This window comes from Capra hircus, chromosome 12 (assembly GCF_001704415.2).
Source record: "Capra hircus breed San Clemente chromosome 12, ASM170441v1, whole genome shotgun sequence".
Taxonomy (NCBI): Eukaryota; Metazoa; Chordata; class Mammalia; order Artiodactyla; family Bovidae; genus Capra; species Capra hircus.
This window is the reverse complement of record NC_030819.1, coordinates 15,867,704-15,885,008: the sequence shown is the minus strand read 5'-3', so window position 1 is coordinate 15,885,008 and position 17,305 is coordinate 15,867,704. Positions and strand designations below refer to the sequence as shown.

General features: G+C 42.0%; 2 protein-coding genes across 3 annotated transcripts in view; one reads left to right on the top strand and one right to left on the bottom strand.

Moving 5' to 3' along the window:
• LOC102179751 (multidrug resistance-associated protein 4-like) overlaps positions 1 to 17,305 on the top strand; it is a 607,813-nt gene that overhangs the window by 400,021 nt on the left and 190,487 nt on the right. The gene's annotated exons all lie outside the window — the stretch shown is intronic.
• The window catches only part of LOC108637248 (multidrug resistance-associated protein 4-like), a 157,816-nt gene that overhangs the window by 60,857 nt on the left and 79,654 nt on the right, over positions 1 to 17,305 (bottom strand). The window contains 3 exon segments of the mRNA XM_018056286.1: positions 138 to 257; positions 6,485 to 6,635; positions 15,381 to 15,460. Of these exon segments, the coding sequence (XP_017911775.1) occupies positions 138 to 257; positions 6,485 to 6,635; positions 15,381 to 15,460 (351 nt within the window).

Genomic DNA, 17,305 nt, shown 5'->3' with positions numbered 1-17,305 from the left:
TCGGGGAGGCAGGTGGGCAGAGGGGGAGGAGGGGCGGCACAGAGAGAGATGCTGGCCAGCAAGACTACCTGAGAGGGAGGTCAGGCCTCAGAAGGTAGCACATTCCATCTTGAAATCATTTCCAGAAATTTACAGACCTGAGTGCAAATCCTGGTATGTGTCAAACAGCTTCTGAAAACCCTGTCCATCTTTGTAAGCCCGGATGGTCCAGAGTCCCCGTAGAGAAGATGCTAAGTGGGAAAACACCAGGCTCTGAGCTGGGGAAGCAGAGACAGACACACGACAGAGGAGGTCAGGGAGGCTGGACGCCAGGAAACCACTGCCTCCTGGGCTCTGTGGTCACATGTCCCACCCAAAGGAAATCCTCCGTGTGACCCTAAACTCCTGCTCACGCCAAGCTTCACTTTAACAACCTGGGAATGAGAGATTTTCTTTGAAACTATCTTTGACCAAATTCAAATCATAGTTAGATTTAGACAAAGAATATCTTAACTAGCTAATTCATCAAGGTCCTTTACCTTCCTCCAAAATCTTCTGGCATGTCTCCAGATAGAAACTGCTCACAAATTTAAGAAAGATATATTGAAGTATATTTGATTTACAATAATGTGTTGGTTCCAGGTATATAGTATAGTCATTCAGTTATTAGTTATTTTTTACTGATTATGTTCCATTACAGGTTATTACAAGATACTGAATAAAATTCCCTGTGCTTTACAGTAAATTCTCGTTGCTTATTTATTTGACATATCAATAGTAGTGTGTCTGTTAACCCTATACTTCTCATTTGTTCCCCTCTCCCTCCCAACCCCCTCTGGAAACTGTAAATTTGTTTGTTTTCTATGTCTGTATTTATTTTTGTATAGAGATTCATTTGTATTACTTTTAGATTCCATTTATAAGTGATATCATATTTTTCTTTCTCTGAGTTACTGTGCTAAGAACAATATTCTCTAAATCCATCCATGTTGCTGCAAATGGCAATATTTCATTCTTTTCCATGGGTGAGCAATTATTGTTCACTAATTTTTGAATCAGTAGCATTCTAAAATTTAATTCTCATTAGCAACCTCACCACCCTGAATTTTTATGAGCTATCCATGTGCTGTTTCCAACTTAGATTAGTAACCTAAGGGCTGGGATTGAGTCAGTACATCCCCCACCCTGGACTAGAGCCAGACCCAGAACAGGGGCAAGATGAGAAAGGAGAGCAGACAGTCTGCCGTCTCCCCAGTCTGGGGACTCTCCCTGCGCCTGCACCAGGAGTCTCTGTGCGGGTCACAGAGTATCTGGTTCTGCACCGTCCTTGTGCCCACAGGACTCATACAACCAAGGAGTCTTTGAACAGTCTTGACTTCCACTCTGGGAGTCTGATGGATGCTTTCATAACTACCCTGCTGGATCTCTGAACTGTGACATCATTTAACACTTCCCCTTTGTACACTGTTTAGGCAAAGAGCTCAAAGTGATTCATGGAGCTTTTGATCATCCAGTTGTGTGCCTATGTTCTCATTCCAGCATCCATACTGTTCTCTCTTCACTCTACTGACTAACTTCTTAGCATAAATTTGCACTTATAAGAGCAACATAAACTCAGATTGAGCTCATGCTCCAAATAATAAAGGCGAGGGACTCTGTTCAGGCCTTTTCTTCAGCCCAACAGATGTCCCAACCACCCCCAGAACTCATCAGTCTGGACACCGGGTGCTCACAGGGACGATACAGGTGAATTCCGGGGCCCATCACCCTGTCAGCAGGATGCCGAGAGTCCAGCTACAGAGAGCACAGAAAACTCACTAGAACCCAGGCTCTCACTTCCTGAGCAAATGAGGTGACATCAACACTATTCATCATAGACAAGGCTTCTGAGCAGGAAGTAGATGTGGCTCTTCACCCAGGGAGAGTCCTGGAGTGAACTCTTCAGCGTGGCCTCCCTCACCTGTTTCCATCATCAGGAGATCAAAGTGCAGCTATTCTCTGCAGTGGGGATGGAGGGTGGGGTCAACTTTAGAAACAGGTATCATCTCAGCCTTGAACACCAGGGAAACAAAACCCCATCACCTACGTCACCTCATGCCCAAGAGGGCTGGGGGAATCTGGACCCATGAAAAGCCATCCTGTTTCTTTCAAATTCCATTTAGGTCTGAGCAGGATGCCAGGATAAGTGAACTGAAGGGTCTTCAAAGAAATAGCTAGTACAGGGGGAGAAGGGATGTCAAGGCTCTGGTGGTGTGTTGCCCAAAGTATCATTTTTCCCACAGGCACTGAGCTCACAGTCCTGAAGCAACTATGTCACAGTCACGGTGTCAGTCCTCAGTCACAGACATGTGTAACCCTACAGTTCACAGGACTGACACCTGTGTTTCCCTCAACCCTGAAGACACTTGGAGACACACCCCACCAGGACTGCAGATCTTCCCAGGCAGGAGGACCTTGAGCTGACAATGCTGCTGCAGGTATGTGAGACCTGCTAGCTGTGAGTAAGTGTGTTGATTCCCTCATGTTCAAGGTTCCAGTGCCTTTGGTCATGGCCAGCAAGTACTTTACAAGCATCAATTCAAGAAATCCTCATGAGAACCCCAGAGACTGTGGGATTAAGAGCACTCAGTGGCCAAGATTAACTATATTAACCCACCTAAGTGATAGACCTGGGTGTGAGACCCAAATTTCTGATTCCCAAGGCTGTGCTTTTAATCACAATAGCAGAGTCTCAGAGTGAGAATAATCAGGATTAAGGATGCCCGTGTGTGATGATGAGCATTTTTCTCCAGATTTTGTTATTTATGTTCAGAAAACCCTCAAATCTTACTCAGCTAACATCCAACAGCCTTCACCACTACCGCACCTCTTATTAAGCACCTGAGGTTGAACACAGTTCCTGGGAATCTAGATAAGAACTCCTTAAAACAGAAAACTTGATAATGATCCATGGTTCTAATACATCTGATACACATGTTAACCCTCCCCTAGCAATGCTTGTAGCAGACATTGCTAGTTGATCCCAGCACTTTTTCAGACAGAATTTGAATGGGGCTTCTATCATTCAGGCACTGCCAAATAAAAAAGCTGGTTAGAGAAATGCAATCAAATGCTACCCTAGTTTTATGTACTTGTCCATCCATGACTGACCACTGTTATGCTCACTTTTGCAAAAATGTGCCCCTCAAAACCCTATTATAATTAGCTACCAATATGCAATTAAGATGAAAATATCAACCTAAGCTTCCAGAATAACTGATGCTTTTGAACTGTGACGTTGGAGAGGACTATTGAGAGTCCCTTGGACTGCATGGAGATGCAACCAGTCCATCCTAAAGGAAATCAGTCCTGAATATTCATTGGAAGGACTGATATTGAAGCTGAAACTCCAATATTTTGGCCACCTGATGTGAAGAGTTGACTCATTTGAAAAGACCCTGGTGCTGGGAAAGATCGAAAGCGGGAGAAGGGGACAACAGAGGATGAGATGGTTGGATGGCATCACCAACTCAATGGACATGAGTTTGAGTAAACTCTGTGACTTGGTGATGGACAGGGAAGCCTAGCATGCTGCAGTCCATGGAGTCGCAAAGAGTCAGACAGGACTGTGTGATTGAACTGCACTGAACTGAAGCTTCCAGAGGCAGTTAGGCAGTAGGATCTGAAACTAAACCTCAGTAGTCCTTAAGAGGACAGGGATGAAGCAGGCTTATGCCTTCTGGTCCCAGCAGTCAGGTGTCCTTCTTTTGGCTCACTCAGTTGCTCAATTGTGTCTGACTCTTTCTGACCCCATAGACTGTAGCCTGCCAGGCTCCTCTGTCCATGGGATTATCCAGGCAAGAACACTGGACTGGTTTGCCATTTCCTCTTCCAGGAAATCTTCCCAACCTAGGGACTGAACCCATTTCTCCTGCGTCTCCTGCATTGGCAGGCAAATTCTTTTATCACTGAGCCACCTGGGAAGCCCTAAAACCTATGATCAGCTACTATTTAGAGAAAACAGTGGTGTCATCATTTGTGGCACAGATCCACCACCCAGAGAGAACATAGACAGTTCTAATCAGCTGGACACCACATGTGGTTATTGGGGGTGTGGAGGAGGGGGTATCTGGATTGAATTTAGGGTCTAGCTTATTGCAGTCTACTAGGATGCAGGAAAATCCAAATATTCCACAGAGATGATGCCAAAGTTCACAGATTCTCCAGCTCAAATACTGAGAATATCCTGTGCTGCTTTTTGAAAAAAGCCTCAGGAGGAGCCCTTCTCTCCACTTCCATAAGGATGGGAAATGGCTTTTGCTCAGGTGAAAATCTCTGTCAAGTGTTCCTTCTGGAACAACCCCTCATTGAATTTACCAGAGAGATGCTTTTCAGCAAGACTCTTGAATGACCCCATTTCATGGGCAGCCTCAAACCATAAAACGTCTAAAGCCTTGTCTACACAGAAGATTGGATGGAGCTCATCACTTCCTCTTCTGCCTCCCCAGGTTCTACCATCAACCAAGTCACATCAGCAGAACGTCACATACACTGGACTCTACTGCTCCCCATCCATCCAAAAACCTCACAAAACTGGACCTCAACAAAAGTTGAGCTGGTTCTCTTGATGACTGAAAATTTTTTCTATAGCTTTTATGAAATGGATGATCACTATCCTTTTTGCAATTAATTAGAATAAATATCTCTTTAAAAAGTGAAAGTGTTAGTCGCTCAGTCATGTCCAACTTTTTGTGACCCCATGGACTGTAGCCCACCAGGATCCTCTCTCCATGGAATTCTCCAGGCAAGAATACTAGAGTGAGTTGCCATTTCCTTCTCCAGGGTAACTTCCTGACCCAGATATTGAACCAGGGTCTCCTGTATTACAGGAAGATTCTTTACCATCTGAGTAACCAAGGAAGCATCTTAAGTGTTATTATAAAAACAAAACATGCAAATTCCACAGTGAAAAATCTCCTTTGACTGGATGAACTGTTTTTTTTTTTTTTTCCTACTTGGTATATACAAAGAAACTTGGGGCTCAATATTCTTCTCTTCTTGGTTTGGTTTCTAGAAGTTAAGTTGGCATTCATTTGCAATAATTATTTATGGTTGGGAGAGGGAAATGGCAACCCACTCTAGTATTCTTGCCTGGAGAATCCCATGTATGGAGGAGCCTAGCAGGCTGCAGTCCATGGGGTTGCAGAGAGTTGGACACGACTGAGTGACTAACACACACATACATTTATGGCTGACGTCTCTGATACAAACATATTCCCTTCTTACTTTTTTGCCATAGTTTTATAACTTTTAAAAATATATAGTAATTCTACTTTCCTTATTAGTTTTAACATTGATGAAATATATGCATTAATAATGAGATAAATTCAATTATTTCATCCTCTGTGATTACCTGCACAACAGAATGATTAGTCATAAAATGTGATCCCCATTATTCTTTTTTTTTTTTTTTTGTTTGCTGCAACTTTCAAGTTCTTCATTCCCTAACTAGGGATTGAAGCTGTGTCCCCCACAGCAGAAGCACAGAGTCTTAACCACAGGACCACTAGGGAAATTCCTATTCCCCATTATTCTAAAACTAGGAAGTTGAATGGGATGATAAACTAAATGCATACTAAACAGATCCCACTCTTGTGTTCTTGGATTCTTTTCAGCATCGTTTACATGAATAGCTTTAAGAAAGGTGTGGGGGGGACACAAACAGTGTGATATCACCCCAAATATTAGTAATGATAAAGAGCAAACCTGCAAATAACAGGATTACCTTTTCAACAGGGCTTCCCTGGTGGATAAGACAGTAAAGAATCCACCTGCAGTGGAGGAGAACTGGCTTCAATCCCTGGGTTAGGCAGATCCTCTGGAGAAGGGGATGGCTACCCACTCCAGTATTCTTGCCTGGAGAATTCCATGGACAGAGGAACCTGGTCGACTACAGTCCATAGGGTCGCAAAGAGTCAGACACAACTGAGTCACTAACATATGTCTTTTCAATACACTTAACAACTGCAACTTACTTGAACATATGAAAAAAAAAAAAGTATTTTTCAAATATATCACTCCTGACATAAATTTCCTAAGGTCTTCTTTCCTTTTCTAATCTCTTCCTTTCCTTGTCATTTCTGTTAACTTCAGGAGGAGAAAACTTGTCTATTTTCCTTCTACATTAGTTGCAACATGATAAAATATTTTTAAGAAAAGTATTTACAGAGTGGATACTCTGTGTTAGGAAATATGCCATGAACAAGACAGAAATGGTTCCTGTCCTCACGGTGCTCACATCCATCCCACTTTTGCTAAAATGCAAAGCTGCAGCTGACTTGCCACCAGCTCTATTTGCCTTAAGAACCACACTGACTCACAGTGGCCATAACATTCAATCACCTAATGTTGACTTGTGAGAAATTCCAGAAGACAGAGTCTGTAGAATTTCAGGGGTCTTGTTAATTATGGCATAAACAGAAGCCAGCCTGCACTGCCATCCCAACCTGAGAGCCCCTGTACTCACTTGTACATTCCAGGCGTTTCACCTCTCGTGACGTTCTTAAGAAATACCACCGGAGGACAAAGAAAATGATGCCAAGGGGAATCACAGGTATAGCAGTCCAAGGAATCGCAGCCACCATCACGCCCACCACACCAACCACAAGCAGAAATGTCTGAAATAGCAAAAATAGATGCAGAGGCCTCCTTATGAAGAGTCCTTTCAAAGATAAATTGTAATGGGTTCTGTTGGGATTAAACTCCTTTCTTCAAAAAGACTTGTTGGGACAGCAGGGAATGCTTTCCCTTCCAAAGAAATACAATTATAGGTGGTCCTCATGAGCTACCAGGGACTACAGACAGTAAAGCGTCTGCCTACTATGTGGGAGACTTGGGTTCGATCCCTGGGTTGGGAAGATCCCCTGGAGAAGGAATGGCAACCCACTCCAGTACTCTTACCTGGAAAATTCCATGGATGGAGGAGCCTGGTAGGCTATAGTCCATGGGATTGCAAAGAGTTGGACACGACTGAGCAACTTCACTCACTGGCATAATATTTAGTGCATGAGTCAAACACGATGATAAGAACTTTCTAGGTATCAGCTCTTGTGATACACTCAGTAGCCCTATGAGGCAGGCATTACTAGTTTTAACAGAGGAGAATATTTGAGGCTCAGAGAGTAGGAGCTGAATCCCAAACTGTCAGGAGTCAGCAGGTGGTACTAGAGAGATGAGTGAGCAGGTATCAATCACAGGTGAGGAATGCAGAAACCTCAGCAATGCATGGAAGCATAAAGAAGTGGTTAATTACAAATTCAGTGCCCAGAAAAGCAGGACAAAATTTAAATGCTGACCGTTGGAAGTAGGAATTCCTCTTTCTAGAATTTTCTATCCATAGTTAATATATACTAAATGTTGACTGTGTACAGAGCTATACCTTCAAACCTTCAAGTGTATTAACTCATTAATCCTCATAATAGCTCTATCTAGTAATAGTATTGTCTCATTTTACAGATGGAGAGAGTGAGGCTCAGGGAGAGGAAATCAACTTGATGAAGAATGCAAAGCCTCAGTCATAAAGCTGGGAAGCCCATGTCATAAGGCTTTATATTAAAGGCTTTATATTTAATTTAAATTAAATATTTATATTTAAGCTTGCCACCATTATACGGCCATCTTTCTATCATTATAGTAAGTATTTAAAATGCCTGTTCCAAAAGCTAATGATTATAACAACATCAGATCCCATTTACAAGTTTTCTACTGTATGTAAGACACTGTGCTGAGTTCCATGAACATTCTCTTAATTATCACATTATCTCATGAGATGATTTTATCTTGGGAAATGATCTCAGTCAAAAAAAGCCTCCAATTAAATAAATTTAAATTTCAAAAAAAGACAATGTAGAATAGAAAACAAAATTGTTGGCTGATGCTGATTTAAGCATCCATCTTTATCAAGAAAACTATAATACTCTTACTTTTTAAGAATGCAATGAACAGTTATCTGCTTGCTATGACAGTGGGGTGGGATGGTGGGGATGTGCAGATTCAGTCTGGGCCAAGGCTTCCAAAGTTTGTGATCTCAGGTGGATACAAATCCATAGTGACCTGCACAAGGCAGAGAGTGCTGGGAAAACAAAGGGAAGAATCCAGGAACGTTTTTAGGCAATTCTAAGAAGAAACTTATGTCTGATTTTTACAGGCTGGTTTAACAAATAAAAAGAGTGGCAAGAATAACTTGTGGGCAGTAACTAGACTTGATGGAAATTTTGACCAAAAAGGAGCTGAGATGAGAAGTTAAGATGCTTGTCTGAGTTAACACACTGGTTGTTCTGGGTCCTCTCAGCACCAGAATCTGTATCCCATGCTCACCACCCCAGGGCCTCCACACCTTGTCACCCAGGGCAGCTGGCCCAGGTGCGTCTTTGAGGGATGGGTTAGGAGGGTAATGTCTGTATCACAGAGACTCGGGTTATCATGTCACTGCTCTTCCTGATAAATTTTTTCAGAGGATCTTCACAATAATCTTGTGAATGAGAAAGGTCAGAACTTAATTTTCATTTACAGATACGCGATAAAGATGGGAGGGCAAGTGGCTGTCCTACGTTTTCCCAGGAAGGACTGCAGGTCAAGGAGAAAGACAGGAGCAGTTTGTACTCAAGGAATCTCAGAGCCACAGCTGCAGGCAGGAGGAGCCTGGAAGGAGGAGGAAACGTCCAGAGCTGTGACTCTGTGTCCTGGAGCCCTTGGGAACCAAACTGTATTATCTGGATGGAGACCCATTTGCTTTTCCTGTTTCTCCCCTATCTCCCATGGTATCAAAATAAAACTCAAAGTGAAGAGGATGGATTCTGAAGGAATACATTACAGTCATAAGTGGAGAAAGATAGGCCTAACTGACCACTCTCCGATTAGACCTACAGATGAACAACTGCTTACAGTCACTGCATTAAATATGCATTCCACAACTTTCATGCTCATGGGGAGGGGTCCTGCCAACTCCTTCTATGTCTGGTCTTAAGTCATCTGGCTTGCCATTGTTGGTTTTCAAAAAAATCTACTAAAATGACAACAAAAAAATCCAAATTACAGCTTTTTTAGCCGACTCTCATCATTTGATGGGTAACATTCATCAGTTCCAATAATCTGGCTCTCCCCAAGTGAGGGCCTTTTAAGACTAATCCAGCCGGTCACATAACCTGGAAAGCAGAGGAAAATCAAAATGAAGAGCTCCACAGAAGCTGAGCCAATGCATTTGCCTTAGGTATGCATTGAAGACCATTACTAATGCTCTCAGAAGCTCCAAGGTTAGGTTACATCCTTCAGAGTCCATGCCCCCAAATTCGGAAGCAATTCAAAGAGGATGTCTCTAACATCTACTTATAGATAATACTATGCTGCTGCTGCTGCTAAGTTGCATCAGTCATGTCCAACTCTGTGTGACTCCATAGACAGCAGCCCACCAGGCCCTCCTGTCCCTGGGATTCTCCAGGCAAGAACACTGGAGTGGGTTGCCATTTCCTTCTCCAATGCATGAAAGTGAAAAGTGAAAGTGGAGTCGTTCAGTCATGCCCGACTCTTCACGACCCCATGGACTGCAGCCTACCAGGCTCCTCTGTCCATAGGATTTTCCAGGTAAGAGTACTGGATTGGGTTGCCATTGCCCTCTCCACATTGTGGACTGAATATTATATATATATATATATATATATATTTGGGTATGGGTTTACAGTTATATGTATACACATGTGAATCTTTTATTGCCAGCTATTGCAAACCCTTTGTAGAAGTTGGCAGAAGATGAAAGTAGTATCTAAGCAAAAAGTCATTTGAAGAAGGAAACAAATGATTCTGGTGTGCAATACACATCCCTTCCTTGAAGCTAACCTCATTTCTTTCTCCTACATTCACAAGAATTCCAAAAAGTCCAATTCAAGCTACACACATAATTTCCTGATCTGGTTGGACTTCAGGCCCATCTGATGGACCACACCAATATAGCCAGTGCTTCTGTACCTCTGTCTCACAGGCACAGAGACAATGATGGGTATATAGAAAGAAGCATATGACCCGGAAGCCAGTGACTCAAGTTCTGATGCCCCCAAAATAAGGAGAATCATTATTCTATATATTTCTCATTTGGAGCACACCATTTTGGAAATTCTTACCAAAGTCTATGAATCCACATGAAAAAAAAAAAATTCTTAGATGAAATCTTTCACTTGAGAGAAAATGGTGATTTTTAACAATTTAGAAAAATTCTTTAGTTTGCAGAGAATGACAGCCTATACCTGGAGGGGAAATTCCACTAGCCCAGTATTGTGCTGAGACAGGGCTTAGAGCTAAACTTCCTGAATATTATTAACAGGGAGAGTAAACTCTACACCTACTCTCAATCTTAGTAAAAACTTGGATATACCAAAAACATAAGAGAATGGTGGTAAAAATTAAATGATGTACATTACACTTTATGTCATGTATGTAAAGTGTTAACCAGTTCAAACATAACAAACACAAACTCCAACTCCATCATCACCACCCTCCAGTGTACTGTGCATGCCAGCAGCCAGGGGAGGAGGGATTCATAGATTTATGAGCCCAAAAAACATTAAGAATCTCATGAAGTTGAGCCCTAACCACTCATTCTAACCACTAGAATAGCTTATTATTATCTAGAGACATATCAGAGCAGGTGCTACTTTTCCTAGATGTGGTGATGATGTCACGGGTACCAAAGTGACTGTGGCTTTTCTTTGGTTACAATGAAAATCATATCAGAGGTCTATTTTGTTTGAAGATGCACTTTTAAAATAATATGACCAATAAACTTCAGGCCTACTACAATTTTTGTCCTCTCTGTATTATCCTCCACATTCTAGGCCTTCCAAAGATTGATAAACTTAGGGACATTGCAGCAAGTAACATTTTTTGAGATGTTTCTTTCCTTTTTAAATTTTTTTAAAGAGATGTTTCTTTTCTTATTCCATATCTTCTTTATCTTTCAAGTTATCCTTTGTCTTAGAAAAGACTTACTATTTTGACATTCCTAAGTATTTATGGGAGACTAAGTTGGCTTAAAGCTCAACATTCAGAAAACGAAGATCATGGCATCCGGTCCCATCACTTCATGTAAATAGATGGGGAAACAGTGGAAACAGTGGCAGACTTCATTTTTCTGGGCTCCAAAATCACTGCAGATGGTGACTGAAGCCATGAAATTAAAAGACGCTTACTCCTTGGAAGAAAAGTTATGACCAATCTAGATAGTATATTCAAAAGCAGAGACATTACTTTGCCAACTAAGGTCCATCTAGTCAAGGCTATGGTTTTTCCAGTAGTCATGTATGGATGTGAGAGTTGGACTGTGAAGAAGGCTGAGCACCAAAGAATTGATGCTTTTGAACTGTGGTGTTGGAGAAGACTCTTGAGAGTCCCTTGGACTGCAAGGAGATCCAACCAGTCCATTCTGAAGGAGATCAGCCCTGGGATTTCTTTGGAAGGAATGATGCTAAAGCTGAAACTCCAGTACTTTGGCCACCTCATGCGAAGAGTTGACTCATTGGAAAAGACTCTGATGCTGGGAGGGATTAGGGGCAGGAGAAGAAGGGGACGACAGAGGATGAGATGGCTGGATAGCATCACTGACTCGATGGACCTGAGTCTGAGTGAACTCCGGGAGTTGGTGATGGACAGGGAGGCCTGGCGTGCTGCAATTTATGGGGTTGCAAAGAGTCAGACAGGACTGAGCGACTGAACTGAACTGAAGGGACAAAATGATGGACCTCTGAATAAACAAAACCAAAACAGATTATTCAATATAGTCCAAAGAGAACAATTTGACATTTTCTATTTTATGCACCATGAACTGGTATATTGATACCAATGGAAGGACAAAATCTAGATTTTGTAAACTCATGAACCTCAGGAAATTCAACTGTGTCCACAGGTCGGCATTCTTGGTGGAAGCAAGAGGCCTGGTTAGGATGTCAGGATGACTAAAGTAGAGGACCACTACCTATAGAAGGAAGTCTCATGAGCACCTTTCATTCTCCAAAAGGATACTGTGCTGTGAGCAGCTGTTTATGACAAGCCACAATGGCATCTAAATGAACTGTAAATGAAATATACAAAAAAGCAGCAAAGAAAAGAAAATAATGCTTGTGAAAATTTTAAAGGTCTTGTTTAAAAGCCTATCCAAACAAAAAAAAAATTTTTGAAAAATAAGACATTGCTTTATTGCTAGAGGCCATGACAAGTTTTCTCATAACACAGAAGTTCCACAGTTCTCTAAAACTAGCCAACAAGCAAAGTGATGGTCACCCCATGTTCTCAAATATCAATTACAAAAGACATTTTATAAGACTTGCCATGAGTCCCAACCTCAAGTATTTCACAGGCTTTATGTAATCTCATTCTTACATCAATACGAGGAGGGATTATGCTCTCCATTTACAAAGCAGGAAACTGATGCTCAGAGAGGCTTATCAAAATTGGACTCTTTAGAAGTAATAAAAATAAAAATAATTAAGAATCTTCCAAGGTTTATCAAATATACCAAGGATAAGCAGAGTCATCAAAAATGAGTTTGGAAACTCTTGGCATTGAACTGTATCCTTTAAAACAAAATTCAACAGCCCCCTTCCAGCCCCTTCCCTTCCCCTCAGCTGGTGATAGAAAGACTAGCTCCCACCCAGGAACCAGCAGCAGCTCCAGCCCCAGCATTCACAGCAGCAGCCTTTCCTTCTCATCTGGCATCAAAAGTCACCTCCTGGAAGTTCCGCCCACCTCCTGGACCAGGCTCCCTAACTGCCTCCAGCCCCCACATCCAGTTTGCCTTTCAGGACTTCCTCCACAGGGCTCCCACAATTAGGATTTCTAAGAAGCAAGGGATGAGTTCCTGGATGTCTTCCTTCCCTGGGGGAGCTGGAGGAGACCCATGAGGAGAGGGCTTCATGCCTGACTCACCCCTGTACCTCAGGACCTCAATTCTAACCCCTGTTTGTTGAAGGGAAGGAGGGAGAGAGGGAAATACCACCCACCACCTCACACACACACACCCAACTCACAAACTATACACCCCAACAACCAGCAATACCTCCTCAGACCCTACATTCCAGATGGGCCTCTCTCCTGCTTCAGTCAAACTCCTTCCAGGAGTAGTCTGTCTTCACCTCAACTCCCTTCATACCTCCTGGATTCTCAGCCCTTTGCACTCTGGCCTCCTCACATCTGAAACCTGCTTCTCGGGTCACTGACACTGCCTGATTCCAAATCAACCAACAACTTTCCATGGACTCACCTCATTTGCATTGAGCAGACCTGTCCTTCCTTGATTCGCCAACCTACTTCCTTCTTTTTCCTTTGCTGTTCACTGTGAGTCTCCCCTCCTCCCCTTTCTTTCTCTACTTACTCTCTGATATCAAGTCTTCTTATATTGGCCCCTAAAAATGCTTCCCTCTCTGGGCCATCTTGTCATCCTCACAGATTCAGCTACTACAGTTCAGTGAAGGGTACACAGGCTCCATGCTCATCCCAGATCTCCCCCTCAAACACCAGACTCTTACTTCCAATGACCTGTAGGACACCTTCAACTTCAAGATAATTGAACTACAAGTGGCAGAGCTAGGGTTGCAAATCAGCAAGACTAGACTTTTCTCTCCTCTTTAGTGAAAATGTTTCCTACTGAAATCAGGTAGCATCTATCCTTATCTCTATCTGTCATGCAAAATTATGTAACAATTCTGATATGACCACTAACCAACCATGAGCTAAGTACATGGCAGAAACCCAACCTTGGCCTACCTTGCCATAGTAAAGAAACAGAACCTTTCACAAAATCTTTTCAAAGTAATTCACAATCACTGTTAAAATGTGACACTGTTTTTAGGAAAAAGTTGTTTCTGGGAATAAATTACATAGTTAAACCCAGCAGGGCACATTTATAAAATAAGTTTGCAAAATAGAAGACAATCAGACATCTTTGCAGTGCAAAGTCCTCTGCCTCTCAGCTTTGTTCACATTGGTAACGGTGGAAGCCCTGCCCACAGGCTATGCTGTCTGCACTGAGAAGTTCACTGCTGCATTTCTGTGTGCAGTCTTTCATAATCCATTTCATTTCCAAAATTAACACTTGGGAAGAAAAGGAAAATTTCCCCACAAACTTAATCACTGAAAAGTAGACAGAATTAAATAACAGAAAAAAACCACCCCATGTGAGCAATGATACTGAATGAGATGAGAGCGTTCTTTAGAACCTCAAGTTCACAGACAAAAGAGAGGCTGGATAGAAGGTATTGCACAGGTCTCTCTCTCTCTCTCTCTCTCTCTCTCTTTCTTTCTCCTTTCTTTAAGACATCTCAAGGCAGAGCAATCAACTCATGAAAAGAAAAAAAGCCTACAAAAACAAAGGACATTTTCTGAGATAACTTTGATCCCGGAATCCAATTACTGGCTTAAAAGCTTTGTATCCTCAATAACTGCTCTCTGTCATCCTTGTTGGACCTTCCAGGTGGCTCAGTGGTAAAGAACTCACCTGCCAATAAAGGAAACACAGGTTTGATCCCTGGGTCAGGAAGATCCCCTAAGCAATGGCAACCCACTCGAGTACCCTTGCCTTAGAAATCCCGTGGACAGGGGAGCCTGCAGGGCTGTAGTCCATGGGGTCACAAAATAGTTGGACACAACTTAGTGACTAAACAACAACACTGTCCTTGCTAAAGTATTATTTTCAACTTATTTTTACCGATCTTTTCTTTGTAAGTAACCACATATGGCTTTATCCAAACAAAACCATGCAGTAAATATGTGCCCTCTGTGGTAATACAATGCATCGTGCTGGTGCTCAGTCATGTCTGCGTCCCTAAAACACCAAAGACTGCAGCCTGCCAGTCTCCACTGTCCATGAGATTTTCCAGGCAAGAATACTGGAGTGGGCTGCCATTTCCTTCTCCAAGGGATCTTCTTCACCCAAGGACTGAACTCTTGTCTCTTGTGTTTCCTCTATTCACAGGAAACTTCTTTACCACTGAGCCCCCTGGGACGGCCAATACAATGCATAATTTAGTTTAACAAGGCTATCTTTCTGTGAGAGATGATTGTCTCTCTGCTATGAAATGTGCTCACAGGAAAGGGAATCCACACCAGACACCTGGAAGGCAGAGGAAGAACAACTTACCCAGCACATCACTTCTTCAGACCAACCTTGAGGTGACTGTGTAGCCACTCCTGCCCAGATGTTACTCATGTTAACTCAGCCTCCCCATCACAGCCACACCTCTCTCTTACAAACACAGCCTCTGACTCAAGATAACAGGACACATCACCAGTTTGAAAGGCCCACCCTCAGGCCCTGTGAAAAGGCCTTGAGAAACAGGTACCTGCTTTTCCCTGTGAGAGCTCTGACAGGACTGCTACATTACCTGGATGAAATCAAGAAATGTCAAGGGCAGTAAGTCATCCATTTGACCTATGTCTTTTGAAAAACGATTTAAAATTCTTCCTGCAAGAACAAGATATAAAAAATTACTCATTTCTTCAGGTAGGAGCTTTAAGAGAAACAATTCATGAAATAATCAAAACAATATTTTTTTAAAGCATATGTATTTAGGGGCTTCCCTGGTGGTACAGTGGATAAGAATCTGCCTGCCAATGCAGGGGACATTGGTTTAATCCCTAGGTTAGGAAGATCATCTGAAGAATAAAATGGCTACCCACTCCAGTATTCTTGGCTGCAAAGTCTCATGGAGAGAGGAGCCTAGTGAGCTACAGTCCATGGGGACACAAAAGGGTCAGACATGACTTAGTGACTAAACAACACCAGCAAATTTAACATATTACAAATTCACATAAAATGAAATAAGGTGATGTAAGTGGTAAAAAGAAAGAAAAAATAGGATGACACCTAAAGAGAAACAAAAATATCACCAAATGTCAGTGGTGGGGAGTTGAAATTGAGCCCTGATTTTCAAAAGAATAGGGGAAATCTCATGGCAGTACTGGGAAGGGTTGGTGGATTTTAGAATGTTCCTCATTTATGATCTCTTATCTAAGACTCACTCCAAGTGCTAAGTCAGTAACAAACACCTGCAAAATATTTAAGTCAATCCTAATTGTTACACTAATTTTGCTTTAGTTATCAAGATTAATTTTGGCATGATACTTTTTTTTTAACTTTACAATATTGTATTGGTTTTGCCACACATCAACATGAATCTGCCATGGGTAAATAAACATAATTTCTCTGTAATTTTTTTCCCTCCATATTGTTCACATCCCCTCACATTTTGGCAAACAGCCATTTCCAACTGTGAATTTAATATTGGGGTGGTAAGCCATTATTTTCAGAGGTGTACCAGGTGTGACAAACACAGATTTGTGAATAAGCATCTAAGAAGACCAGAGGGATGTAGGCAGGAAAACAGAAATACTACTAAATGACTAAGGATCAGTTTTAGTCCTTGACTTTATTTCCCTTCTCAGAATCCACAACAACAGTATATCCTAAAGGCTGTAAGATTAGATGATGATAACTAACTTCTAGTAAATATTTGATGTGAACTAAAAATTCCACCTGTCACATCAGTAAACAAAGGATGCTGCAGCCATCAGGACTCTGCCGACACCCCTGCAAGGGTGGTGCACCCTGAGGAGACTCAAGATGAGAAAGCACAGGACACTGGCCCCAGATAGCAGAGATGCAGATCAAAGCAACTATAACAGGGAGGAGCCGGTTTTGACTGCATGTTGGATCTCTTTGACTTTAGCTTTTGCTACTCATCGCTTTTGTTGGGGAATCCTACTTCTCTGCCTAAATGTTAAACTAAAGTGGCCTTTTTCTGATCAGAGAGACAGTCTGACCTTGGCCACTTGTGAATGGCTGCAGAAAAGAAGAAATGAACACACCCTCCCCAATTTTGCAAGATAAATGGCCTTTTGACTTGACTTCCTTGCCTGCTTTCCTCTTTGTTCTATAAAAGAACCTGGCATCTAGACCCCAATAAGATTGTTATTTTGAGACATTAGTTTGCCATCTTCTCAGTCTGCCAGCTTTCCAAATAAAGTTGATATTCCTTGCCTCTGAACTTCATCTGTAAGACTTACTGGGCTGTAATGAGGCAAGCAGAACAAGCTTGAACTCGGTAACAAGTAACACTACTATATGTGGTTTTCCCTTCATGACGAAACATACCAGAAACAAAGTCCACCATAAATAATCTATTACAAATTCCACTTCTGAAAATAATCACAGGAAAGAGTTCAATTTAATATACTTATCACTAAAAGAGTAAATGATTTATGGCCCCTAAACCTTTTGCACAAACTAGGTCTATCTTTGCAGTACTCA